The sequence below is a fragment of the Haliotis rubra genome, unplaced genomic scaffold (genome assembly GCF_003918875.1).
Source record: "Haliotis rubra isolate DU_JTF1 unplaced genomic scaffold, ASM391887v1 Scf202, whole genome shotgun sequence".
Taxonomy (NCBI): Eukaryota; Metazoa; Mollusca; class Gastropoda; order Lepetellida; family Haliotidae; genus Haliotis; species Haliotis rubra.
Window position 1 is genome coordinate 1,247,621 of NW_025766026.1, and position 22,296 is coordinate 1,269,916.

Genomic DNA, 22,296 nt, shown 5'->3' on the forward strand with positions numbered 1-22,296 from the left:
TAAATGTTTAAAGTGAATTTTTAAAGGAAAAAAATATAACAGAACTTTTCGAAACAAATACATACCCTGAGCGTATTTAATTAATAAGTGCAGTACCCGTGAAGATCCCGTTAAGAACTGATCTTCAGCAAGCCATGCTTGTCGTAAGACGCGACTAACGGGATTGGGTGTTCAGGCTCACTGACATGGTTAACACATGTCATCGTATCCCAATTGCGTGGATTGATGCTCATGCTGTTGATCACTGGATTGTCTCGAACTGTTTCGATTATTTACAGAAAATGTATATATAACTGAAATATTGCTGAGTGCGGCGTAAAACTAAACTCACTCACTAATAAGTACAGTACAGTATCGTGGTTTATCTACTATGAAACTTCTGTCTGAAATATATTACACGAATTTAACATCGCCATGTCGCAAGTGAATATTCCCACAGTATTCGTAGCACATGACCCACACCTTACAATGTAATAGATATTTTTTTTAAAACTGCAAACTTTAACAATAAACTTGTTGATGAGATGGCGAACGGTAAAGTGCGACCGTGTGAAATACATGCCGTTTGGAAATATATAACAGTTATGTAATATGGTTACATTTTTAAGGAGTCGGTGATTATTAACGTGTTTTTGTATAAAACATCACCCAACATGTTTGAAGTGCAAGCACCTGTTAATATTTACACATTTGTACCTACACGTTTCACGTGCTCATGCCGGTATGTGATTCAAAGCAATACGTAAAAAGAAAGGGTATGTATTTAAAAAAGAAAAGGGTAACAAGGACTGAACCTAACGTGGGTGTGACCATCTGTCTGACTTAGCGTCACTCCCGTATGCTTTTACATATTCGCTACATTCCAGTTCATCCCTGTATTTTATGTCGTGCGGTGATTTCACACAGGCTTTCTTGTACCTGCCACACCAATACCGTAAATACTCAAATTAATGTATTTATATATTTATGCGACTACTGACCCGTAAAATATACATAGCTGGCTTTGATAACATGTAACTATCCAGCAACGTCAGTACCAGCAACCCGGTACCCTAAAAGGCGGACGAGTCCATATTCCGTGATCTAAAACCGAAACCATATGTAGTTGCTCCCGTTCAACGGATTGCGATTGGTATCATATGCATCGCGAAATATCCGTTACTGTGTATTCTCATTACATACATAAAGCAATCAAATGTATCTAATACAACAGTATGACAGTTCCGATCAAGAATACGACACAATGGGAGTGGAATCGTCCTAGGGTACGTTTCTGTATTCTCATTATGGCCAGGGTACGTTTCTGTATACAGAAACGTACCTGGGGTACATATCTGTAGTACCCGTGCCGACAACGACCCCTTCAGCATTAATAGTTTGCGGCCTGTGTACTGTCATGCATGTTGAGAGGTGCGTTTTTACGCCATTATAAATATAAGGAATTTCTTTTTAAATAATGAAGATGCTGCACAGATTTAGTAAACCTAAAGAATCATCAATTTTTAATTTTTATAAATATGTGTATTTCTTAGATATATCCTGTATTAGGTTAGAGGGATATCAGTGGCGGATCCAGAGGGATATCAGTGGCGGATCCAGAGGGATATCAGTGGCGGATTCATTTGAAAATGACTTAAGATCACATTGAAGATTTTTTTTTGCGTTGGCGGAGCCAATGGGGGGTTCAGGGGGTTCGAGCCCCCTGAACCCCCTCCTTTCAAAATTCCTGGATCCGCCCATGGATATTCAGCGTATATGTGCATATTTACGTGTGTGCAAAATCCTTTGACTCATCCATCTACTTAACTCTTTCCACCAAATTTTATTTCATCTTCAAATTGTAATATGGCCCCTCTCTCGAAATCCCATAATCCGTCTTTCATCTGAACGACCTCCATCAACTGCATCAACACTGGCTGCAGAATGCGGACGCGCTGGTTTGTGGCTGAAGGGAGGGGTGGGTGGTGCTTTAATCAGCACCAGTGTGACAGCGGTATGTATCTAACCTAGCATCTGTGCTCGTTAATGTTAAACTCAGCTGACATCACAATCACCCGCAGAATCATGATTTAGAACGCCAAGCTACTCCTACCCCCTCTCCTGGCCGCGCTCTCCCCACCGTCTCCCCGCGTCTCCTCCCTCCCCCACCTTGATACGCTGCGCAGCTGTCCTTGGCTCTTGCATTACGTCATGTTTCATAAACATCACTTAGAACACCAGTTTCTGGGCAGTCGAGACACTGCTAGACTATACAATTATTTCTTATTGGAGAAAGAGTTGTCCAACACAATACACAGGCAATAAAACCTGGCTGCAAATATAATTTTAATTCAATGATACGTACATACAATAAATACGACAAAATACTGTTATTTTCTGGGTGATATGTCGAGATCAAGCATATCAATACATGGCGATAGACATGCATACAGTAACAGATGTAGGTTTGTGCAAGCAAGAGTAATTTTGATTAAATTAAGTTATTTTCCCAATAATTTGAATTATTTATTAAATGTCTGAGCTAGCATAAATTTTAAGCCGCGCCTTTTTCAGGAACTAAATCTATTCATATTTCTCTGCTGAAACACCCTCTTGCAGAAATCTCAAAATGTAATTGTTTTTAGCTGAGAATAAACTCGTTACGTCAAACAAACATCCTCCCGTTTCCCATCTTTAAATAGCCTTATTATTTATTACGTGTCACCGCATATTTGTAATCGAATTATCTGAATGTCACAACGGCCGATTTGTCAAGTTTGTTCTCGTAGCACAACAATCAGTTTCATTATTAACAAGCACCTGTCAGACAACCACTGCCATATACATCCCTCATTATGTGCAACGAATTTACCATATCAATGGTAACCTCATAATAATATCGTAGCGATGTGTAGCATAACCTTCTAGGTTTTCATTCTCAATGGAATTGATTGACCGAGTCACCGTATTTGGCCGTGGAAACCATATTTGGTCTCCCCATTTTGCCATACATGGCGCGTGCCCAAAGAAGACACGTTGAATATATTCATACGCCAATACAAATAATTCATAACTAGCATTCTTTATAGATATAACGTTGCTTCATGTTGTAGGCTATACGACATGAGCATTTGTAGATATGCAAGGGCTGTTAATTGACCACTATCCGCCATTACTTGGGCCTATTTTCTTCCGCGGACTAATCTGCACGGCGCTGAGGTCTTCTTCCCTTTATGGCGATGCAACAAACAAGGTAGTAAGGAAATTGACAAATTATTCCTTTGCCGACGACCACGATGCAGGTATCTTCGCACACCGACACCCCCATTACTAGTGGAGGACAGCTGATAACTTCTGTTGGAATTAATGGAAGTCACACTTCTAACCAGGTAGCGTATGCAAATGCGCCGAAACAGTTAATTTTAGAGAACGTTGATCCAGCAAGTTTAGAAGAAGAGGATTCGGATTCCGATGGGGCAGATGGAGCGTTTGTATCTCAAGTTCACCAACAAATGCAACTTACACCCGGTATGCAAAACATGGCACCCGTTCTCGCTGGACCTAAGCCTGGAAAAAAGACGAAAGGCAGGGTGAAAATTAAGATGGAATTCATTGAAAACAAATTAAGGAGATACACAACGTTCAGTAAGAGAAAAACAGGAATCATGAAAAAGGTATGTTTTACATATTCTTTTATACGCAGCATATAATATGACAGCTCTATGTAGTATCTTTTTCATGTTGGCATATGTGCACATAACGTTTTCATTCATGTGATGCTTCCAAGGGGCGTTTATATCTCAATTTTGACAGCTGACAACACGCTAACAGTAATCCCTTGTAAACACGTGTTATCGTGTTTTCACTCAAGCAGCACGAGCTGGTCATTGTTACGTCATTGTTTGTCTGAAGCATAATGTTTGTGAGTTCATTTAAATGCAACAAATGAGAGATGGCAGTAAAGAGATATTTTAATAGATTCAGGTGGAAATATTTCTTTAATATTCCACAGGCAGTATTTGGGGTGCTCTCAATTAATGCTCTAATGGCCACAACGTTATACACGATCACGATATATAGATTTGTACAACAATCAGCTGACAATTCAACAGCACGGCTATGACCTAATACTACGCATTGTAAAATATCATTGATCAGCGTGTTTTGAAAATAGAACGCGTGAAGAATACCATAAATGGGAAAAGGATTTTTTACCATCCACTGATATTCCATTCATTTTATGTATTGAATTATATATGTGTACATTGTGTCTTGTTTGACGTATATATGCAGTGCATTGGAGTCTAAGTTGGATATTTGTACTTCTGTTACTATGTATGGCCCAAAATGATATTTATGCAGTATATTCTGAACAGACAGTTGCACCCCTAATACCCAAACTGACAAATAGTAAAACCCATATGTAACATTTTGGGGTGCAGGATCACTGCATGCATAACATACACAATTACTATAAACGCTGGGGCAATTCCAGATTGCTACTGCTAGTTCTGTTCATGCATACATTTTTTGTATGGGATTATTTTGAAAATAAAGCATCATATTTTTAATAAATTCATTCAACGATATTTTTACCTATGTGTCACTGGGTCATAAAGTACAGCATGTTGGTTGGGGTTTTAGTTTAGTAAGTGCTAACTGAAGTATCTACATGTTTGTTGTGCATTGGAGAGGTTATCTGGAGAAGAAAAGAACCTGGAAAGTCTTAAATGCCTCAAAATATACTCCCAAACCAAATAGATGACATAATTCTACAAGCTCTTAGTTTGTCTTGATGTTTGATATTTAGACAGTAATAATTGTCATTGCATTTCGACAAAATAAATGTTTCTACAAATTCTAGTTGCCATGGTTACCATCCACATTTATCACTTACACCCACTTTTCTACAATAATAGAACAAGATTGCGCTGCTAGTGCAGGCTAACACTGGTCAACTATGTTTAGAATTTTTAATGTATGTGCTCTCAGAAAATAGGTACAGATCTTCATCAGATGTAAATATATATACACATATAGATGCAAGTTGCTGTACACAACTAAACATACACAGAAATTGCATGTACATGTTTTCAATTTTTTATATATATACATTTTTTTCACCAGCTAACCCCATCAACTTGACATTCCAAGCAACTACCTAAGTTGATGTGGTTGTGTTTTTTTTGTTTTTTTTGTTTACATTTGTTTGGCCAAAGTATATTGAACATTGAATGGATACTTGAACAACTATAATATACTTTGCATTCAACAAATGGTCACCATGTTCAATTTATCTGTGCACATTATTTGTTAATTTGTGTTGAAATATTAAAACATCAGACAGATAGCATATATCGAATATGGTGGTACACTCCAATAATTTACTATTACCATAGTCTGTGCTGACCACTTTTGAGGCTACTAGTCAGAATGTGTGTCTAAGCATCATTTTCAGGAGAGTTTAGTGTTATATTGGCTTTCATGAGTTTAGCTCACCAGACCAAAACAAATAAACCGACTTGGACGGGTGGCTGGGGTCACTGACAGTGGGGTGGAGGGGGTCGTCAGCACGGGAACTACGGATATGTACCCCAGGTACGATTCTCTATATAGAAACATACTCTAACCAAAATCAGAATACTGAAACTTACCTTAGGACAAGTTCATTCTACATTGTGCTGTTTTCTTGATCGGAACTGTCATTTTTTTGTATGAGATGCATTTGATTGCGTTATATAAGAAACAGGCATAGAGAGTAACAAATACTTATACCACTTGCAATCTGGCAAACGGGTACAACTACATACAGCTTAGATTGAAGAATATGGATTCATCTGCCGTTTAGGGTACTGGTTACCTTTCTGTATTTTCACTTTGTTTAGGGTGCATTTCTGTTTAGAGAAACATTCCTGGGGTACATATCTGTAGTGCCTGTGTTGACAATGACACCTTCAGCAACAGTAGCAATAGATTCACACACATACAACTAAGATCGTTATTACTTGCAGGCCTATGAGTTGTCAACTCTGACGGGGACCCAGGTGATGCTTCTCGTGGCCAGTGAAACTGGTCATGTCTACACCTTCGCCACCAGGAAACTCCAACCCATGATTACAAGTGAGAGTGGCAAGGCACTCATACAAACGTGCCTCAACTCACCTGACCCCCCTCCCTTCAGCCCCGGACAACAACAGGCTGTAGAGCAGAGAATGAACCCCTCAGGCTTTGAAGAGACTGAATTGACATGCACAGTTGGGGAGGAAGACTCAAAGGTAATCATCACAATGTTTCCTGCACAAAAGAACGATGTGAAACATATGATGATATATAGCATATGATAGATTGTTATGTTCACCAGTGAATGCTATGAAACATATCCTATAATTTAAAGTGAGATGAACACATGATATACAGCATATCCTGGTATCTGCCCCAATGAATACTATGAAACATATCCCATAAATATATAAAGATGAGTTATATAGCATTACCTAGTTTACTAATTTAGGGCACAAGAAAATGGTATATATATGCCAACATGGTGTTGCATGGAACATATCATATCACCTGCCGTAAATATATGATATGATATGAAACATCTGTGATAAACAGAATGTGATGGAGAAAACATCCTATTATGAAGACTTTCTGAAATTAAATGAAGAGTCTTTGTACCCAGAATGCTTTGATTGTTGCTCACAATATAAATTATTTGCACGTGTGCTCCAGACTCCATCAATTGTAGGCTACTGTCATATAGCTGGGATAGTACCGCTGAAGGGGTCGTTGTTGGCGCGGGTACTACAGATGTGTACCCCAGGTACGTTTCTGTATAAAGAAATGTACCCTAGCCAAACTCCGAATACAGAAACGTACCCTTGGACGATTCCATTCTGCATTGTGGAGTTTTCTTGATTGGAACTGTCATACTGCTGTATTAGATGCATTTGATTGGGTTATATAAGAGCATACACAGTAACGAATATTTCACGGTGCACAACGTACACCACTCGCAATCAGTTGAACGGGAACAATTACATACGGTTTCGGTTTTTGGTTGTGGAATATGGACTCATCCGTCGTTTAGGGTACTGGGTACGTTTCTGTATTTTGATTTTGTTTAGGGTACATGTCTGTATACAGAAACGTACCTGGGGTACATATCTGTAGTACCCGTGCCGACAACGACCCCTTCAGTGGTAGTACTGAGTGCAGCATGAAGCGACAAACAAATTGTTTGACTGGCATTCTAGAAGATAGTGAGATGTGCAGATGATAATAAATTAACATGTTTGGAGGAAATGACAGTGAGAGGCAGTAGCTTGTTGCTTGCCATTTGTATTAATCACTTTGGATGTTGTGGCACATGTAAGATGTTTGCACCGTAGGGTACTCAGATGTGGCACTGGGCTGAAACCCAATACCAGTGTATCTGGTCCACTGCTGCCCCCTTCCCCCTCAAACAGCTGGCCATTGGCGGAGGGATCAGGACAGTAATTAAACCCAGCCTGTGTACACAACACTACTACACACTCTTTACCCCCAGGAATGTCCCTAAGCACAAATCCCTGCTGGAATATTCTATTCTCTGATTAATCTTCCTTATAGAAGAAGATCCAAGAAGCTGGGAAGGGGAGAACATTATCATTTAAGTCAGCCATGTGTATTTTCCAAAATGAGGGATTCTGGAAACCTTGTCTATGCAGCTAGATTTTGATGATGATATGAGGATATTTTTATTGTGAAATCATGTTTACAGTGTGTATTTTGGTTCAAAGCTTTCCTGAATTTGCTTTGGTCTAAATATTTTCTGGAAACATTGGGTCAATATCATGATGTTTCATCAATGAGTTTTGTTGCGTTATTCACACATTGAATCAATATATGAAAGAACATAAGAATTCTTGTACATGTGTGGTGGTACTAAGGCTGTAATGATTCACTCGCATATTCGGTGAATCGAACCGTAGCCCTTCATGAATTCAATTCGTTATTCGTGGTCATAAGAACCGAATATTCATGAATATTTACAATTTTTATAAGGGAGTGTGTTTTACTTGAACCCTATGTCCTTTTTCAAAACGAGATATGCAAGAATGCAATATGTACTAGCCTTGTAGTAGCCCAAGTCATGTTAGTTTGCCAAAGCGGACATGTTACTGTCAACTATAACTATTACATACAAAATTTGAGTGTCATGAGATGACTGGTTATTGCTGAGACAAATTAACACTGTCAACATTGGCATTCAATATTGTGCATCAATCATTTAACTACAATATTGTATTCATGAATAATTATTCGTATTCATTACCTAATATTCGTGATACGTATCATATTCGCAACATAGTGTATTCGTTACAGCCCTAGGTGGTACTATAAGAAAATATTCACAATAATAACATTAACTGAATATTATCATAAACATGTCAACATAGAGGATCAATCTGTGTCTTCATATTTTTTGTCATGATAGTAAAGTTGTCTTTTTTAATATAATTAAAGATATATGGGAGCCTTGTTTGTAATTTTGGTTCAGAGTTACATACATTCAAATGGGATCTGGGAAATGGCCCACTTAGACCTGACTTAAATTGGAATGCAGTATTATGAATATAAAACTAAATATATTTAAAAGTTTGATTGAAACCTGTCGAGAATTTGTCTTGAAAGTTTCAAAAGAACCCATAACATTTGACAGGCCCATGTCCACAAGACTTCGAACGCCAACCTATTTTCTCTAAGCAACAATGGTCAAGGCATGTAGTTGGATGGGTGACCACATTTGGCGGCATTCCTTTGGATGAGAGTTTTGAGGATTTAATTCCTGCCTCATACTGAAGCGTATGCTTAGGCAAGTTATTCTGTTTGAAATATGCCTCTCTTAATTCAGTTAGCGGGTACCCGGTAGGTTTAGATCTCACAGTTAGCTTGGGTAATATACTCAGTGAGCCGAGAATGGTACTTAAGTGCACATTAATCCATTGATGGGGTAATAATGTAGCACTTTAAGCACACTATAGGAATGGGCACATGATAAAATGTGCACTTTATTGTCATCATCATTGTTATTATTGTCTCAGGTTGTTTGTAACAATATGTGGTAATTTTGTTACACTATAAACAGATGTTACACTGTATACAGATATATGCAGTTATTCCCTTATGTGTATCATGTATCATTGTTACACTGTATACAGATATATAGTTATTCCCTAACATGTATCATGTATCATTGTTACATTGTATACAGATACATGTATATGCAGTTATTCCCTTATGTGTATCATGTATCATTGTTACACTGTATACAGATATATAGTTATTCCCTAACATGTATCATGTATCAACCCACATTTTTTAGGCAAGTTCAGTGTTTCGATATTTGTAAATGGCATATGGTTTCCTTATTCATTTCAAGTTGTCTTCAAGAAAAACAACAAGACTATCGCATAATGAATAAGAATATTTGCATCTGTTGAACATTATGTATATTTGCATCTACTGAACACCATCACAATATCTCATGACAATTTTCATCCCCTCTAAAAGAATCTGTATCCGCACTTAAACAAAGTCTGTGAATTAAACGAAAATGGAACATAAGAAAGTAGTTCTCCAAGTACCGGAATCCAGGAAGATGAAGGTAAAGCAGACAGCATGGTTGCTGGCAGGTAATGCCATGCATAGCACAGTGTGATACTGCTAGTCATCAGTGGCAGGCAGCTGTCAATGGACCCATGGCTTCAAGTCTCTCTGATTCTATCTAGCTGTACTCCAGCCCTGCTGGTGTAGAGTTGCCTTATTCAGGGGGATGAGTAACCTGGCAACTAACATCAAAGCTCCCCCTCCCCACTGCACCTCTCCCCTCACCCTGTTACATATGGCCTGCCTTGCCTTATATGGAGTGAGCCTGCTACCTAGCTGGCTAGGTAAGAAAGCAGACCCAGATTTTTCTGGGCCATAATTGGCAGCTCACCATGTAGGTAGCTGCTCATCTTTGCTTATCTGTGTGATGAGGCATGCTGGGAGGTTTTGTTGGAAAGGTTAAGGGTCACACTGTGGCTAAAGTCTGTTTCAGCTATTCTGGACAGATTTACGGTGATGGGAATACCATCAGAGAGCTGTAAAACTGTATGGATGTCTATGCTTTTGTGTTGTTTCCTGTCATTCACACAACACAAAGCAGAAATGTTTTCTTTTGCCATATTCTCAAAAAGCAATTCACTCGGTGCTCTGTGTGGCATTGTCAATGTACCATGTATACTGTGGTATGTATGTGAAACAGTATACCTTTGCATACAGCTGTACAAATTGTACTTGCTTTCGTCTCATGTATTTGAAAGCTCATGGTTACAAATTAGTACACTAAAGCAAATTTTATTGAATCAAAGTAAATTTATTTTTTGCTACAGAAATTGATAGCATATAATTACCTGTTACTTATGAAGAGTAACCATTTATATGTTTTCTCTGTGGTGACTGTGGTGATAAAAGTATTGATATGATTTATTAATCATTGTTTTTGAAAAGCTAATTAAACCAGAGTACTGGTCATGTTTTAGTCCTATAGCAAATATTTGTTTACATTCTGGAAATCAGGTCAGAGGTTGGTAAAAACATGTTGGATTTTAAACAATCAAATGAATTCTGTTTTCCTTAAAATGTAGATTGAAAGCTCAAAAATACTTGAAACACTAATTATAAAATTGCACATATCAGACACTATGTCTTGCTTCTTTCTGTAAAAGTTTTCACTGTCATGTTAATTTACTGTATATCAAACAATGCTAAGCATAACAGTGAAACAACTGAAGTTGTAAATATTCTGTGCTTGTAACAAACTGGCATCAAGGTATATACTGTCACTGATGGGGTCTTAACACTATATTAAAGGGTATATAGTGTTAAGACCCTGTTAGTGACAGAATGTTAAAGGATATATAGTGTTAAGACCCTGTCAGTGACAGTATATCAAAGGATGTATAGTGTTAAGACCCCGTCAGTGACAGTATATTAAAGGATGTATAGTGTTAAGGCCCCATCAGTGACAGCATATACCTTGATGCCACATTTTACATTACAAGCTCCTGTGTTCTGTCTCAGATAATTCTGATTTTATTTCATGCAACTCTTATAAAAGTAATGTTGATCCTAAATAGATTGAGGCAATGTCAGAGTTTCTTAAAGTAGAGACAGTAATTTCCAGATCCAAGGTTCTACCCACAAAACAACCTTAGCACTAAGATGATCGAAACTCCCATGCTTAATATTAGCATACAATATCTAAGATCTCTTTGTGAAACAGGTCTGTGATCTGGACTGGAAATAGCATTGGGAGTGTAATCCCTGTTAACACCTTGTACATGTTCAAGGGAATGGAAGTTTTTCTAGTACAGACTGTAGCAGTGCTAAGACTTGGGAAGGTGACTACCCTACAGAAATGGCTGTTAGTCTTTATTTGGCTCATTGCCCTTTCCAGGAACCTGTGATGGTTTGATTGGCATCTGGCCAGCAACATACAGAGAAGATGCATCCCTTGCCATTCCCCCTTCTTGTCATAAGAGCTTACACAGCTGTGCGTTGAGACAGTCCATTCATTGAACAGGGGTGGCATAGACATGGTTATCTATTGTCAAGACTGTTTAAGCAAGATCTTCAAGTAATGTTTGTTTGTAATGGATGTTTATAAATGGAATGACCTTGAACCTGGACTCTGAGAGTTAAGAAATGTCTGTTTATTTGTCATTTCTTGTTACCCCTGTTTTAATGGAATATTCCTGTGTAAGTCCTACAGAAAGTACATTCTCAGTGTGTAGTTTTGAGTGACTCATTTCAGCAGGAAATTCCACTTGGAAGAAATCTATTTGTAGTGGAATTTCAATAAAAGCTAATACATAATTAAGCAGATTGCTTTTCTGTTTTCTTGCTTACTTTGAAAAACTAGATTTGCAAAAGTTTCTTTCAGTTACATTATTTGCTCAAGTGAACCTTATGATTCTCAACTGATTTGGCAATTAGAACTTTTTTGACACTGTAAAAAAAATTCAGAGAAAGAATTCTGTGAATGAACTGGTGATGCAATTCTTTATACACAACAGTGGATCAGTATTCGGTTCTGAGAAATATATGCTATTTCTGAATGCAACAACTACAACATAATATTTTGCAAGATAATATTCATAATAATGATAATATATTGATAAATCTACAGGTACTGCTTCATATAATGCCAGGAATTTAATCATTACTTACTGGTAAGTCGGACTACAATCACAGGCAGTATATATACAGTTATAAATATAATCTGGGAATCCATTAATCTTTTTTTTATAGGTGAGCACACATGTAGGATGGGTGATTGCGTGCTATATCCAATTCCAAAGCAAACATAAATGGTATCTGATAGGTCAGAATAGGTAAGTTAAGTACTGACATATCCAAGAACTTACACACCTTGAGGATACATGAGCCCTGAGTATTATGAGAAACTCCAGAACACCAGCATGTTATAGTTACAAAAATATTGTCTTGGTAAAATAGAAAATGTAATTACTAGAGTCTTACGATGCTATGCATTGATTTTCATCTCCTGTATCAATATACATACGATTCATTACATAACAAGTTACATTGATGTAAAAACGTGAATATTAAGAGGAGAACCTGACTAAGAACCAGTTTATACAGATTCTGAAGTATTTTCTGGCTGGTTATAAATAGCAGAATCTGTACAGTGCTAAGAAGCTTTTATTTTTCTCCCTAGATTAACACTTAGTCTCTTAATATATATAATTTTGATGGGACACTAATTCCTTTTAAATTGAAAAAGTGCCCCAGTGGGATGGGAGATTCAGAACCTGAACCTGAGGAAATCTAGATTTGCTTCACAAAGGCTTGATGATTCCAGAAAGGACTGACTGGAAGGGAAAATAATGCAGTTCAGGGACTGTTAGACAGAGTAGTTTCTCCCCTACAATGTTCCATCTTTTGAATGCAAATGATGCAAGTTTGTGATTCATGGCCTCCTGTCACTTTGTGTTGTCTCCGGCCATGAAAACTAAGTAAAACCTTGCCAGATTTCTAGAACCAAGAAAATGTTCAGAAACGGAGCCCAACTCCAGTCTGGAATGATCCTAATGCCTCAGCTGAAGCTTTGATATTTAGCGTTGTTCTGGGTTCCATTTGAACTGTTCAGTTTTACTGTTTACTTTGTAGAATGTTTATCTTTTGAAATGAGATAAATATTTCTAGGACAGAGTGTAGATCTGTATAAAACTCAGGGTTTTACCTCGACTCACAAACATGGGGGTCTGGGGGACCCCAATTACTAGTTTTAAGGGTCCTTGCTGACAAATGAAGGTCCTGTGAAGTAACGATGTAGAGAAGTGTACATTTTGATAATTTCTTTAGCGCCTGGACTGACTGACTGACTGAGTTTAGTTTTACGCCGCTTTTAGCAATATTCCAGCAATATCACGGCGGGGGACACCAGAAATGGGCTTAACACATTGTGCCCATGTGGGGAATCGAACCTGGGTCTTCGGCGTGACGAGCCAACGCTTTAACCACTAGGCTACCCCACCGCCCCTTTTTAGCGCCTGGAATGAATCATTGATCATTCGGACTGATGAATAAATGATGCACGTAGCTGCTCTAAAAGAAACAGCCAAATACTTATCAAAGTCATGTGTATGAATACTATTGTGCGTCCCCCTGGATGCAGTGAATTGTTTTTCTGCGTCCAACCTCTACATTTGTGTGTACCAGAAGCACATGTACGCATTGCGTAAAACCCTTGTGTAAAACCCAACTGACTGTAAACCTTGTTTGTCCCCCAGGCTGGTATCCAGGTGATCCAGGAAGGTCTGGCTAAGCAGCCCATGTACCAGGTGTCCTCAGGTGTGGTCCAGGCTGACCAGTCCACCTTCCAGACCAGTCAGCCAACTGCCGTGTCCTCCCAGTCAGTACAGCTAGCCACAACACAACCCACAGTCACAAGTTATGTCCAGCAGGCCAACACAGGGCACACTGTCACCGTGTCACAAGCACCACCCTCATCCAAAGCAGCCACTGCAACCGCCGCAGCAACCAACATCTCAATGCAGATTCCTGCTGGACTTATCCTCCCTGGTGAGTTGCTAGAGTTGCCTCCCTTAGCTACCAGGATTTCCTTGTTATTTGCAGGCAAATATTTCACTGAGCTAAATTATATTACATTTTGACCTCATAAAATATTGACTCTTTGACTCTTGTTATGGGTTCAAAACCTCTGCAGGGATGTACCTTGGTCTATCTATCTTGTTGTTCAAATCAATGCATATCCTCTAAAGCCTTATGGTTATTATACATATCAGTGTTAATATAACCAGCTTTTGACAATTGATCAACTGACTGAAAAAGTTGGGTGTATTTCACATCAAGCTAGAACTGGAAGTAATGTAACTGTAACATGCATTCTACAATTCAAACACACATACTTCCATGCGTCCCTCTCCGTCATGAAATGTTTGGCAAACCTGCATCGTTTTGGGCCTTCCGTTCACATTGATGTGAGCTGTACTGGTATTCCTACTCTTACTTCGGGAAAGTTATATCAAATTTATGCCCATTTCACACAATAGAAGCCGGAATGAGTAGTTTTCCATGATATGAATCTATAACTTTGTACTGACCATGCTAAACATGTCAAACATTAATTCTGTTATTTGCACCATTGTAGACAAAACATGGCAGCTGGTAAATAGTATGACAAGAGCTATAACTATTCATGAAAAGTCCATCAGTATTTACGATTGATTGGTTGGTTTTACGCAAAATCACTTTTCTCCCATTTTCACAATCCTTGTATGTATTTTGTTTGGATTCCAGTGTAGATGTGACACCAGCTGAAGGTATATGACTATGTTACCTGTTACAGGTATATGACTATGTTACCTGTTACAGGTACCCCCATCACTATTCCTATACAGCAGGGTCACCAGGCTGTGGTAACAACCCAGCAACAACAGCAACAACAACATCACCAGACAGTGTATAGGATACCCTCAAGTCAGCTCGTCTCAGTTGCAAGTATGTGAAGATTTCATATAAGTTGCTTGTCTGCTTGTTTCTTGGTTAGAATAGGTCCCAGCATGTTGATTGTACAAAGTGACCATATTAATCAGGTGGTCTGGTCTGTGACTTTGTTCACAGCATGTCATCATACCCTACGTTCTTGGGTCAATGCTTATGTCAGTCACTGGATTGTCTGGTATATACGCTATTATGTAAAGCCACTGCCATATAGCTGGAGCATGGTGATAAACAACTGTGACGGATTGATGGCATTAAAATCAACACTGATATTTTGTGACAATTTGGGATTAAAACATCACAGTTTGTACAGCTTCTTTTATTGTTATTTTCTTTCTTATTTTTAGATAACACTGTGTTATAAGGCATGTAAACAACAAGTTCTTGGTTGTTGCAGGTAGTCAGTTAAATACAAGTAGCAGTGATACATCCCAATCACCTGTTTCATCAGTGTCAAGCACTCCCTCCAACATCACCATGGTATCTGGTAAGTCTTATAATTGTAAACCTGGAACAAACACATCCTCTACCAGCACCGTTCTGTCTGGTTAATCTTCCCCATCTCTCAGCAGCATGAATGTGATATGTTATTTGTAGATTGATTCATGATGGATCCTATGCAGACCCTACATTTTGTTCCACATTTAGATCACATATATAGGGACGGTGGAGTAACCTTGTGGTACCCACTTGGGTACAATTTTTGAAGAACATTTCTGTCGTCTCCAGACATGATATTGCAGGAATATTAGGAGCACATAGTGGTTAGCATGCTGGCCTCTCACACCAAAGGCCCGGGTTCGAATCCCAGTGGAGACACCAAAATTTGTGAACTGGGTCTCATACTGTGTTGTGTCCTTGGGCAAGGCACTTCATCCACATTGCACTCAGTCCACCCAGCTGTTCAAAATTGGTACCTGAGAAGCGGATGTACGGACCTATACAGTCTCATGAAGTGCTTAGTAACGGCTTTGAAAGTACAATTCCGTCAGGGTAAAATGTAACATCAGAGAGCAGCATCATGTTGGATCCTAGGTGCAAAAATTAGCCTTTTTATTATTTTATTATTAATTAAAAGGTGGTGTAAAACTAACCTCACTCACTCACACTCACTTTTCCACCTGTAGACTTCATATAAATATCTGTTAGGGGCAGCATTTTTATTTTTTGTGTTTCTCAACACTTCTAATTTTATTGCCGACTCCCCCCAAACCTTTTTTTTTCATTCCAACACCGCCCACTCAAACCTAAAACATACATATAAAATGTTTATCTTTCTAAAATGTTTTAATCTGTTGCTGCCACAAGTCCAAAAAAAGGCGAGAGTTTGTAATAAGAATTACAACAAATGAGTATCCATAACATTATTTGGATAATTTTGTTTTTATTAATTTTGGGAGTATTTTTTTATTTCTCCTGCTCTCTCACCCTCTCTCTCTCTCCCTTACTCTTTCTCTTCCCTCCCCTCGACGGCCCTCCCCATGTTCAGAATTTGGTGGCTTCGTGAAACACACACAAAAAAATGATGCCCTTATACAGATGATGATGGTATATCTGATGTTTCTTGTATACATAATAAAGGTGACTTATACAGATGACTTTAATCAATTACCTGTCTGCATCCACCTTGCAGCAGATGGGCTACTTCCAGGCTCGGCATCAATGAGTGGCAATGCAATGACCCCCGGGATTGTGATGTACCAGACACCCCAGGGTGTGGTGTATGCCACGCCCACTGCCACATTACAGGACCGGGGGACCATCTTCAACTTCCAGCAGCCTGCCACAGCCATATCCATGCAGCAACAGGACCAGCAAGGTAGTAGCCTCATCACATAGGTAGACTTCGGGCTACTGTGTCATGGCAACTTTCAAAACATTCATTATTCAGAGGTAGATAGAGTCGGTTTGTATATAATTTCTGTCTAATTTCAGAAAAGGGGATTGTGTGAATTCCTAAAATATCTTGTAGAAGATTCAGTGTCAATTTGTAATTGTTTCAATTTGTCCAAATATTGCTCTTTGGAACAAGCAGTGCTGGCAGAAAGTGTGGGTAGCATTGGCATACCCTCTCTGTGATCCAAAACCAAACATTCTTCCGCTCACTAGTATATTGGGCAAGTTAGAAAGACACTTATGTTCAGACTACTTTGAATTTGTGTTTCCAGTTGGAAGTGGAACTCAGCAGATCATTACAATTCCAGTCCCAGTGTCACTTGCAAATTCAGGACAGGTACGTAACTCATGTGTATTAATCAAATTGAGTTTTATGGTTAGTTGTCCATATTTTGAATCAGGCTAGTGAACATGTTTCATTATTATATACAAAACTGAAAGCTTGTTCGTCTGATAATGCCATCTCAAAATATCTACATACATATTCAGGAATGTTTCCCTCTACTTATGATTTGTTTATCCCTGAATTCCTTGTTTGAATTATTTCATGGCAGCCTTTGCTGATCATAAGATCGACCAAATAGATCAGCAGGTCAAGCTTGATCCATCCTACCTTGACAAGCTAAAGAGTTGTTTGCAAATATCAATTGCTGGGTCCCATTTGACAAAGCGGTCCTAACTCCCATACTTTAACATAGACTTACGACAGTTGTAGCACTACAATCGCTTTGTGAAACCGTCCCCCAGACTTTTTGGTTCAGACTAAATGATTTTCAGACATGTGACATATAACTGGTGTACTGTATTCCTGTACATTGATGAAATTACTGTTCCAGGTGTTCCACCTTACAACAGCTCACCAAGAGGCAGTGGAGGTGGCGCCCCCTCCTGTGAAGAAAACACGCAAATGAAGGGGGAGAGAATATGGCATGTCACACATTGGACAGCATCCTGTGCGGCCTCAGAGTCCTGTGTTTGGTTCCCTCGTGAGGGAGATGAGCTCCAGATGTCTATCACATTTCATCACTCTTGGTGCTGTAGGAATGACGACAGACCATGATGTGCAATGGTTTCTGATATGGTGCCTGATGTGGCCTCTTACCCGGTGATACCCACTCCTGCATCTGTAACCTTCATAACATCCATTGGACCAGGATTGTTGTTATGGGATCCATGAGGGATTTTCATTTTCCAAAGATTTCATATCTACCTGAATGGTTTAGACCCGGAGGTACTGTTCAGATGAAAGAAATCATGAAAAATAGATTTCATTTGCAAAAGTGTGTGATGTTGCATTTGAAACTGTTTGTGGTGTATGTTTCATGAAACTACCGGAATTCTGGTCAGTCTAGGATGTATCCGTTGTCAATCCTTTTGAGACAGCTGACCTCGAAGGCAGCCCTGAAGGGATTGGTTAGAGTTACGTTGAATGATGCCATCACAGCATTCAGTGCATGAGCCCATTTAGAGTTGTCTCCCTTAAAGCTAGACATGTGTGAAGGGGTCTCAGGCTGAGAGTTGATATAATTATACCCCTATCCGGGATAGTGCTTTCATTGCTTGCCAAAATACATATTGTTATTTGTCAAGTTTGTACTAACTATGAACATTGTTATGTGATTTGCTTGATTAAATTAAGAAATCATGAATTTAATGCATCGTGCCATTTTACATTGTTAAGGTGCATAGTAAAGAAGTAAATTTGATATTTGTTTATCAATACTTATATTTTCACAGGATGTAACATGAATTTAAGTTAACCATCATGATCATAATGAACGCAACTTTGTCCTTGGTCATACCTTAGTTTAACTGGCTGTTTCATGCTTTTGTAAAAAAATTCTCTCACTAGAGGTATGGTTTATGCTATTTATAAAGGATTCAGCCATTCAAATAATGTATCTAAAAATGCTTAGTGGTATTCATTATTGTGGAGAGAATCATGGTTTTGATACTAAATCAATTTTGACAACATGAAACCTCAAAAAGAAACAAAGGCATGCTGCTAGTTAAAGTCCCTTTGCCTGCTAGTCTGCATTTATAAATGGCACATGCCATCTTTAGCCTGAAACCTCAGTGAATTCGTCAAGGATTGTATTTAGTGCTTCATGCATAGATGCTTAGTTATTCACTTGTATGTATTAGACCTGAAATATGAAATATTTTTCCATTTTGTAAAGTGGTAAAAGTTGTTATGGATTGTCCTGTTCTAAATTTGTAACCACCATGGTAAAGGTGAACAATGTTTTGTTGATGTGCAGTGGAGTTCTTGGAATATTGTTAGTGAACTTATCGTGAGCTCGATCACTGGCATTTGAAAATATTTCCGTTATTTTTCTTGATTACATATGAACTTGAAAGACCTGTACTGTGTTTGATGCCCAGCGCCACTGAGATCAATGTTGTAAGATGTTGTCTTGAAGACAGTACAGTGATGTAATATAAAAGTGCCTCTACTGACTTGTTCTGATAGTGAAATTTTGTGTCAGCTTATCACTATTTTAGCTCTATGCACATTTCCTGAATTTGTCTGTGAGTTTGCTTATTTTAAGGTAGCAGTATACTTTTGCTTGAAATTGATACCGAATTCTGGGACAGTAGGGGTTCCATGTAATCCCTTTCCATAAACAGGATTGTGGTGACGTGATGCATATGAAGTTCATGCTCTACATCTACATGTATTGTTGAATGGCTGGCCCTCAAGGAACCTCCCCCAGCTCTTGTTAAATACTCCACTAGCAGCGGTAACTGTGTCTGTGTCACAGAGCTGCAGTCTGTTTCAGAAAGTTTTCCAAATAGATATCCGATCCAAATCTGCATTACACCTTGTATACTTCTGCAGAGGTTTGGAATCATGATCTTAAGACAAATGCATCATATTCACATCCCAACATTTGCCTTAAAATACCATTATTTTTCTATCTGCAGCAGTATATTAACTTATCAAATGCAAAGTCAAGGTTACAAATGTTGGCCAAAATTCTGTACCCTCTGGCTGAGTCCAGTGTTACAAGTATTCAGGAAGTTGCATTATCAATGATATAAGTGCAAATATTTGAAAGCAAACAAAAACCAATTGTGCTGCATGTGAATTACATTTATTTTATGTAAGGGTTAAAGTGAATTGTGCTGCAGAGTTAAAGTGAGGTGTGCTGTGGTATGTTCCAAATCTGGAATCTGTGAGGAAAACACCAACGAAGAGACTGTTAGCTACTACTTCATTTATTATCAAGATCCACAGGTTCAGTTGTCAGGTCACACTTTTCCTTTAGATATAGTTGCAGTATGTCAGGGATACCTGTTCCTCCTATTTGGCCCAAAGTCAGCAGCAAACATTTAACGTTCGTAAATTGGAATCGAAAAATGTCCAGTCATTGTTAGTATATGTAATTAGTACATAATTTTGGCTTTTGGAAGGTAACCTGTACTTCACTGATAACAGGACCTGTGGAAAGAAAGAGAATTTTGGCAGTTGCATTGAATTGCAATCTCAGTGTACAGTGTCAAAAAACGTCTGCAGTGAATGAATTTGCAGCTTCTTTAAAAGTCCCTATTTTTGACCAAAATATGGACTTTGCTCAAGGAACACAAAGTTTAGAATCTTATATACATAAGTCCCTGAATGTATGATATGTGAAAGGTTGATTCATCTGGGCCTCTTTGCACAAAGTGATCTCGGCGCTTCAGCTATTGTAGATGTGCGTTAACATATGGCATTTACGATTACCTTAGTCCTAAGATAGCGTTGCACAATGTGGCCCAACTTTTCACTTTACGTCACAATACATCAAGTCAGATCAAGTGTTCAGTTGTGTCTTGCAATGCTTATCTTCAAGGAAAACTGTAATTGTTGGGCAGATAAACATTACACCATTAAACGTCCCATGCAAGACATTTTATTACTGCTTCATTCAATGTCACTTTCTTATTCCTTTGTAAAACAATCGCACTGGACATTTCTAACGGTCGTCATCTTGAGAACCAGTTGGTTGATTGGTTGAAGTGTTATATTTCTTATTGCATATCTATTGAAGGGCATTGGTAAATTGTTTCTTCCACACATTCGTGTTTCTTTTTAGCTGTTTGTTTTGTTTCTTTGTTTACTTCACCAAGAACACATTTTGATGTCTTGTTTATTAATCACATGATGTTGTTCAGGATTGAAAAGTGTGTGTCACCAAGGTTGGTGATCACTGTTGTTAACCATGGTGGCCCACAGGTACTTTGATGAGAATCAAAGGACTCTTTGGAAAAATTGTTTCTGACGTACAAAATGTTTGAAGTTATGAATACTCAACATTTTTAGAGAGGGATCAAATGTAAACTTGATATTACGGATTTCACTTTCTCAGTAAGGTACACATTCATGTAATACAATGTATTTGAAATAATATTTAATGATGATTCAGGTAAAAAAATCACAAATGTTTTGAGATACCAGCCTGCTCACATAGTATAGATTCCATTGCTCATTAATTTTAGGTTGGGCATGACTTCAGGCTGGTCATTCATATTCTTGAAATCATCAAAGATGCAGAAAAGCTGCATGTAAGTATCCAGGTGTTTATCAAGCAACTATGTCATCTACCAAACGAAATCATTACCAGATGGGTTGTATTTATCTGATGTAGAATGCTTGATGTGTACTTAATGGAGCATGAGAGAGTTATTCATATTGTCAACATCACTTGTAGGCCAGTGGGTGGGTTGTCAGTTGTATACTGCATTTTAAAAGTGACACTCTTTGACAGTGGGGGAAGTTTTGTGTTAAATTTTCATGTTTAATGATACCAGAGTATTTTCTTTTCAAGCCAGTGTCGATGCATTTAGAGTCCTAACCTAAGTCCTATGGTGATGACAGTTGCATTTGTATATTTTAGAGTTGACGCTTAAATTATTTGGATACTAATTTAGTAACATTGTTCAATGCTTTTGTATTTATATTGTATATTTTCCATTGCCAAAATGAATAATGCGCATGAAGCAGGAAGTACTGTTGTTCATCTTAATGTCCAGTGTGTTACCTTGATCCAAAGTCCCTTCTTCCTTGTGTATGGAGAATCACCCTAACCACTGACAGGCCAGACATTGTGATGTTAAGTATTTTGTTGATAATCAGATTAAATATTGGAAGTATTTATTTATGAAATGTTTGCTATTTATTCTACCAGTGTCTGTCTGTTACTATGTGCTTCACCACCATGTTGTCATGGAAACAGATGCTCTATTTTGTATCTATGGTGGACTGGACCTTCATATTTTTGTACTATTTGCAATGCAATAAAATGTTAAAAACCACCTTTTTCTTGTGTCAAAAGTAGTTAACTCACCTGACTCTTTATT

The 22,296-nt window shown here is 38.3% G+C and overlaps 1 protein-coding gene across 1 annotated transcript; it reads left to right on the forward strand.

Annotated features, from left to right (window-relative positions):
• Nucleotides 1-1,842: 1,842 nt before the first annotated feature.
• On the forward strand, nt 1,843-22,251 carry LOC124275761 (serum response factor-like). The gene is made up of 9 exons (XM_046711420.1): nt 1,843-1,993; nt 3,093-3,653; nt 5,991-6,254; nt 13,824-14,115; nt 14,929-15,054; nt 15,455-15,544; nt 16,691-16,876; nt 17,226-17,290; nt 17,790-22,251. The coding sequence occupies exons 2-9, from the start codon at nt 3,276-3,278 to the stop codon at nt 17,862-17,864; spliced, it is 1,476 nt and encodes a 491-aa protein (XP_046567376.1). The 5' UTR covers nt 1,843-1,993; nt 3,093-3,275; the 3' UTR covers nt 17,865-22,251.
• The last annotated feature ends 45 nt before the right edge of the window (nt 22,252-22,296 follow it).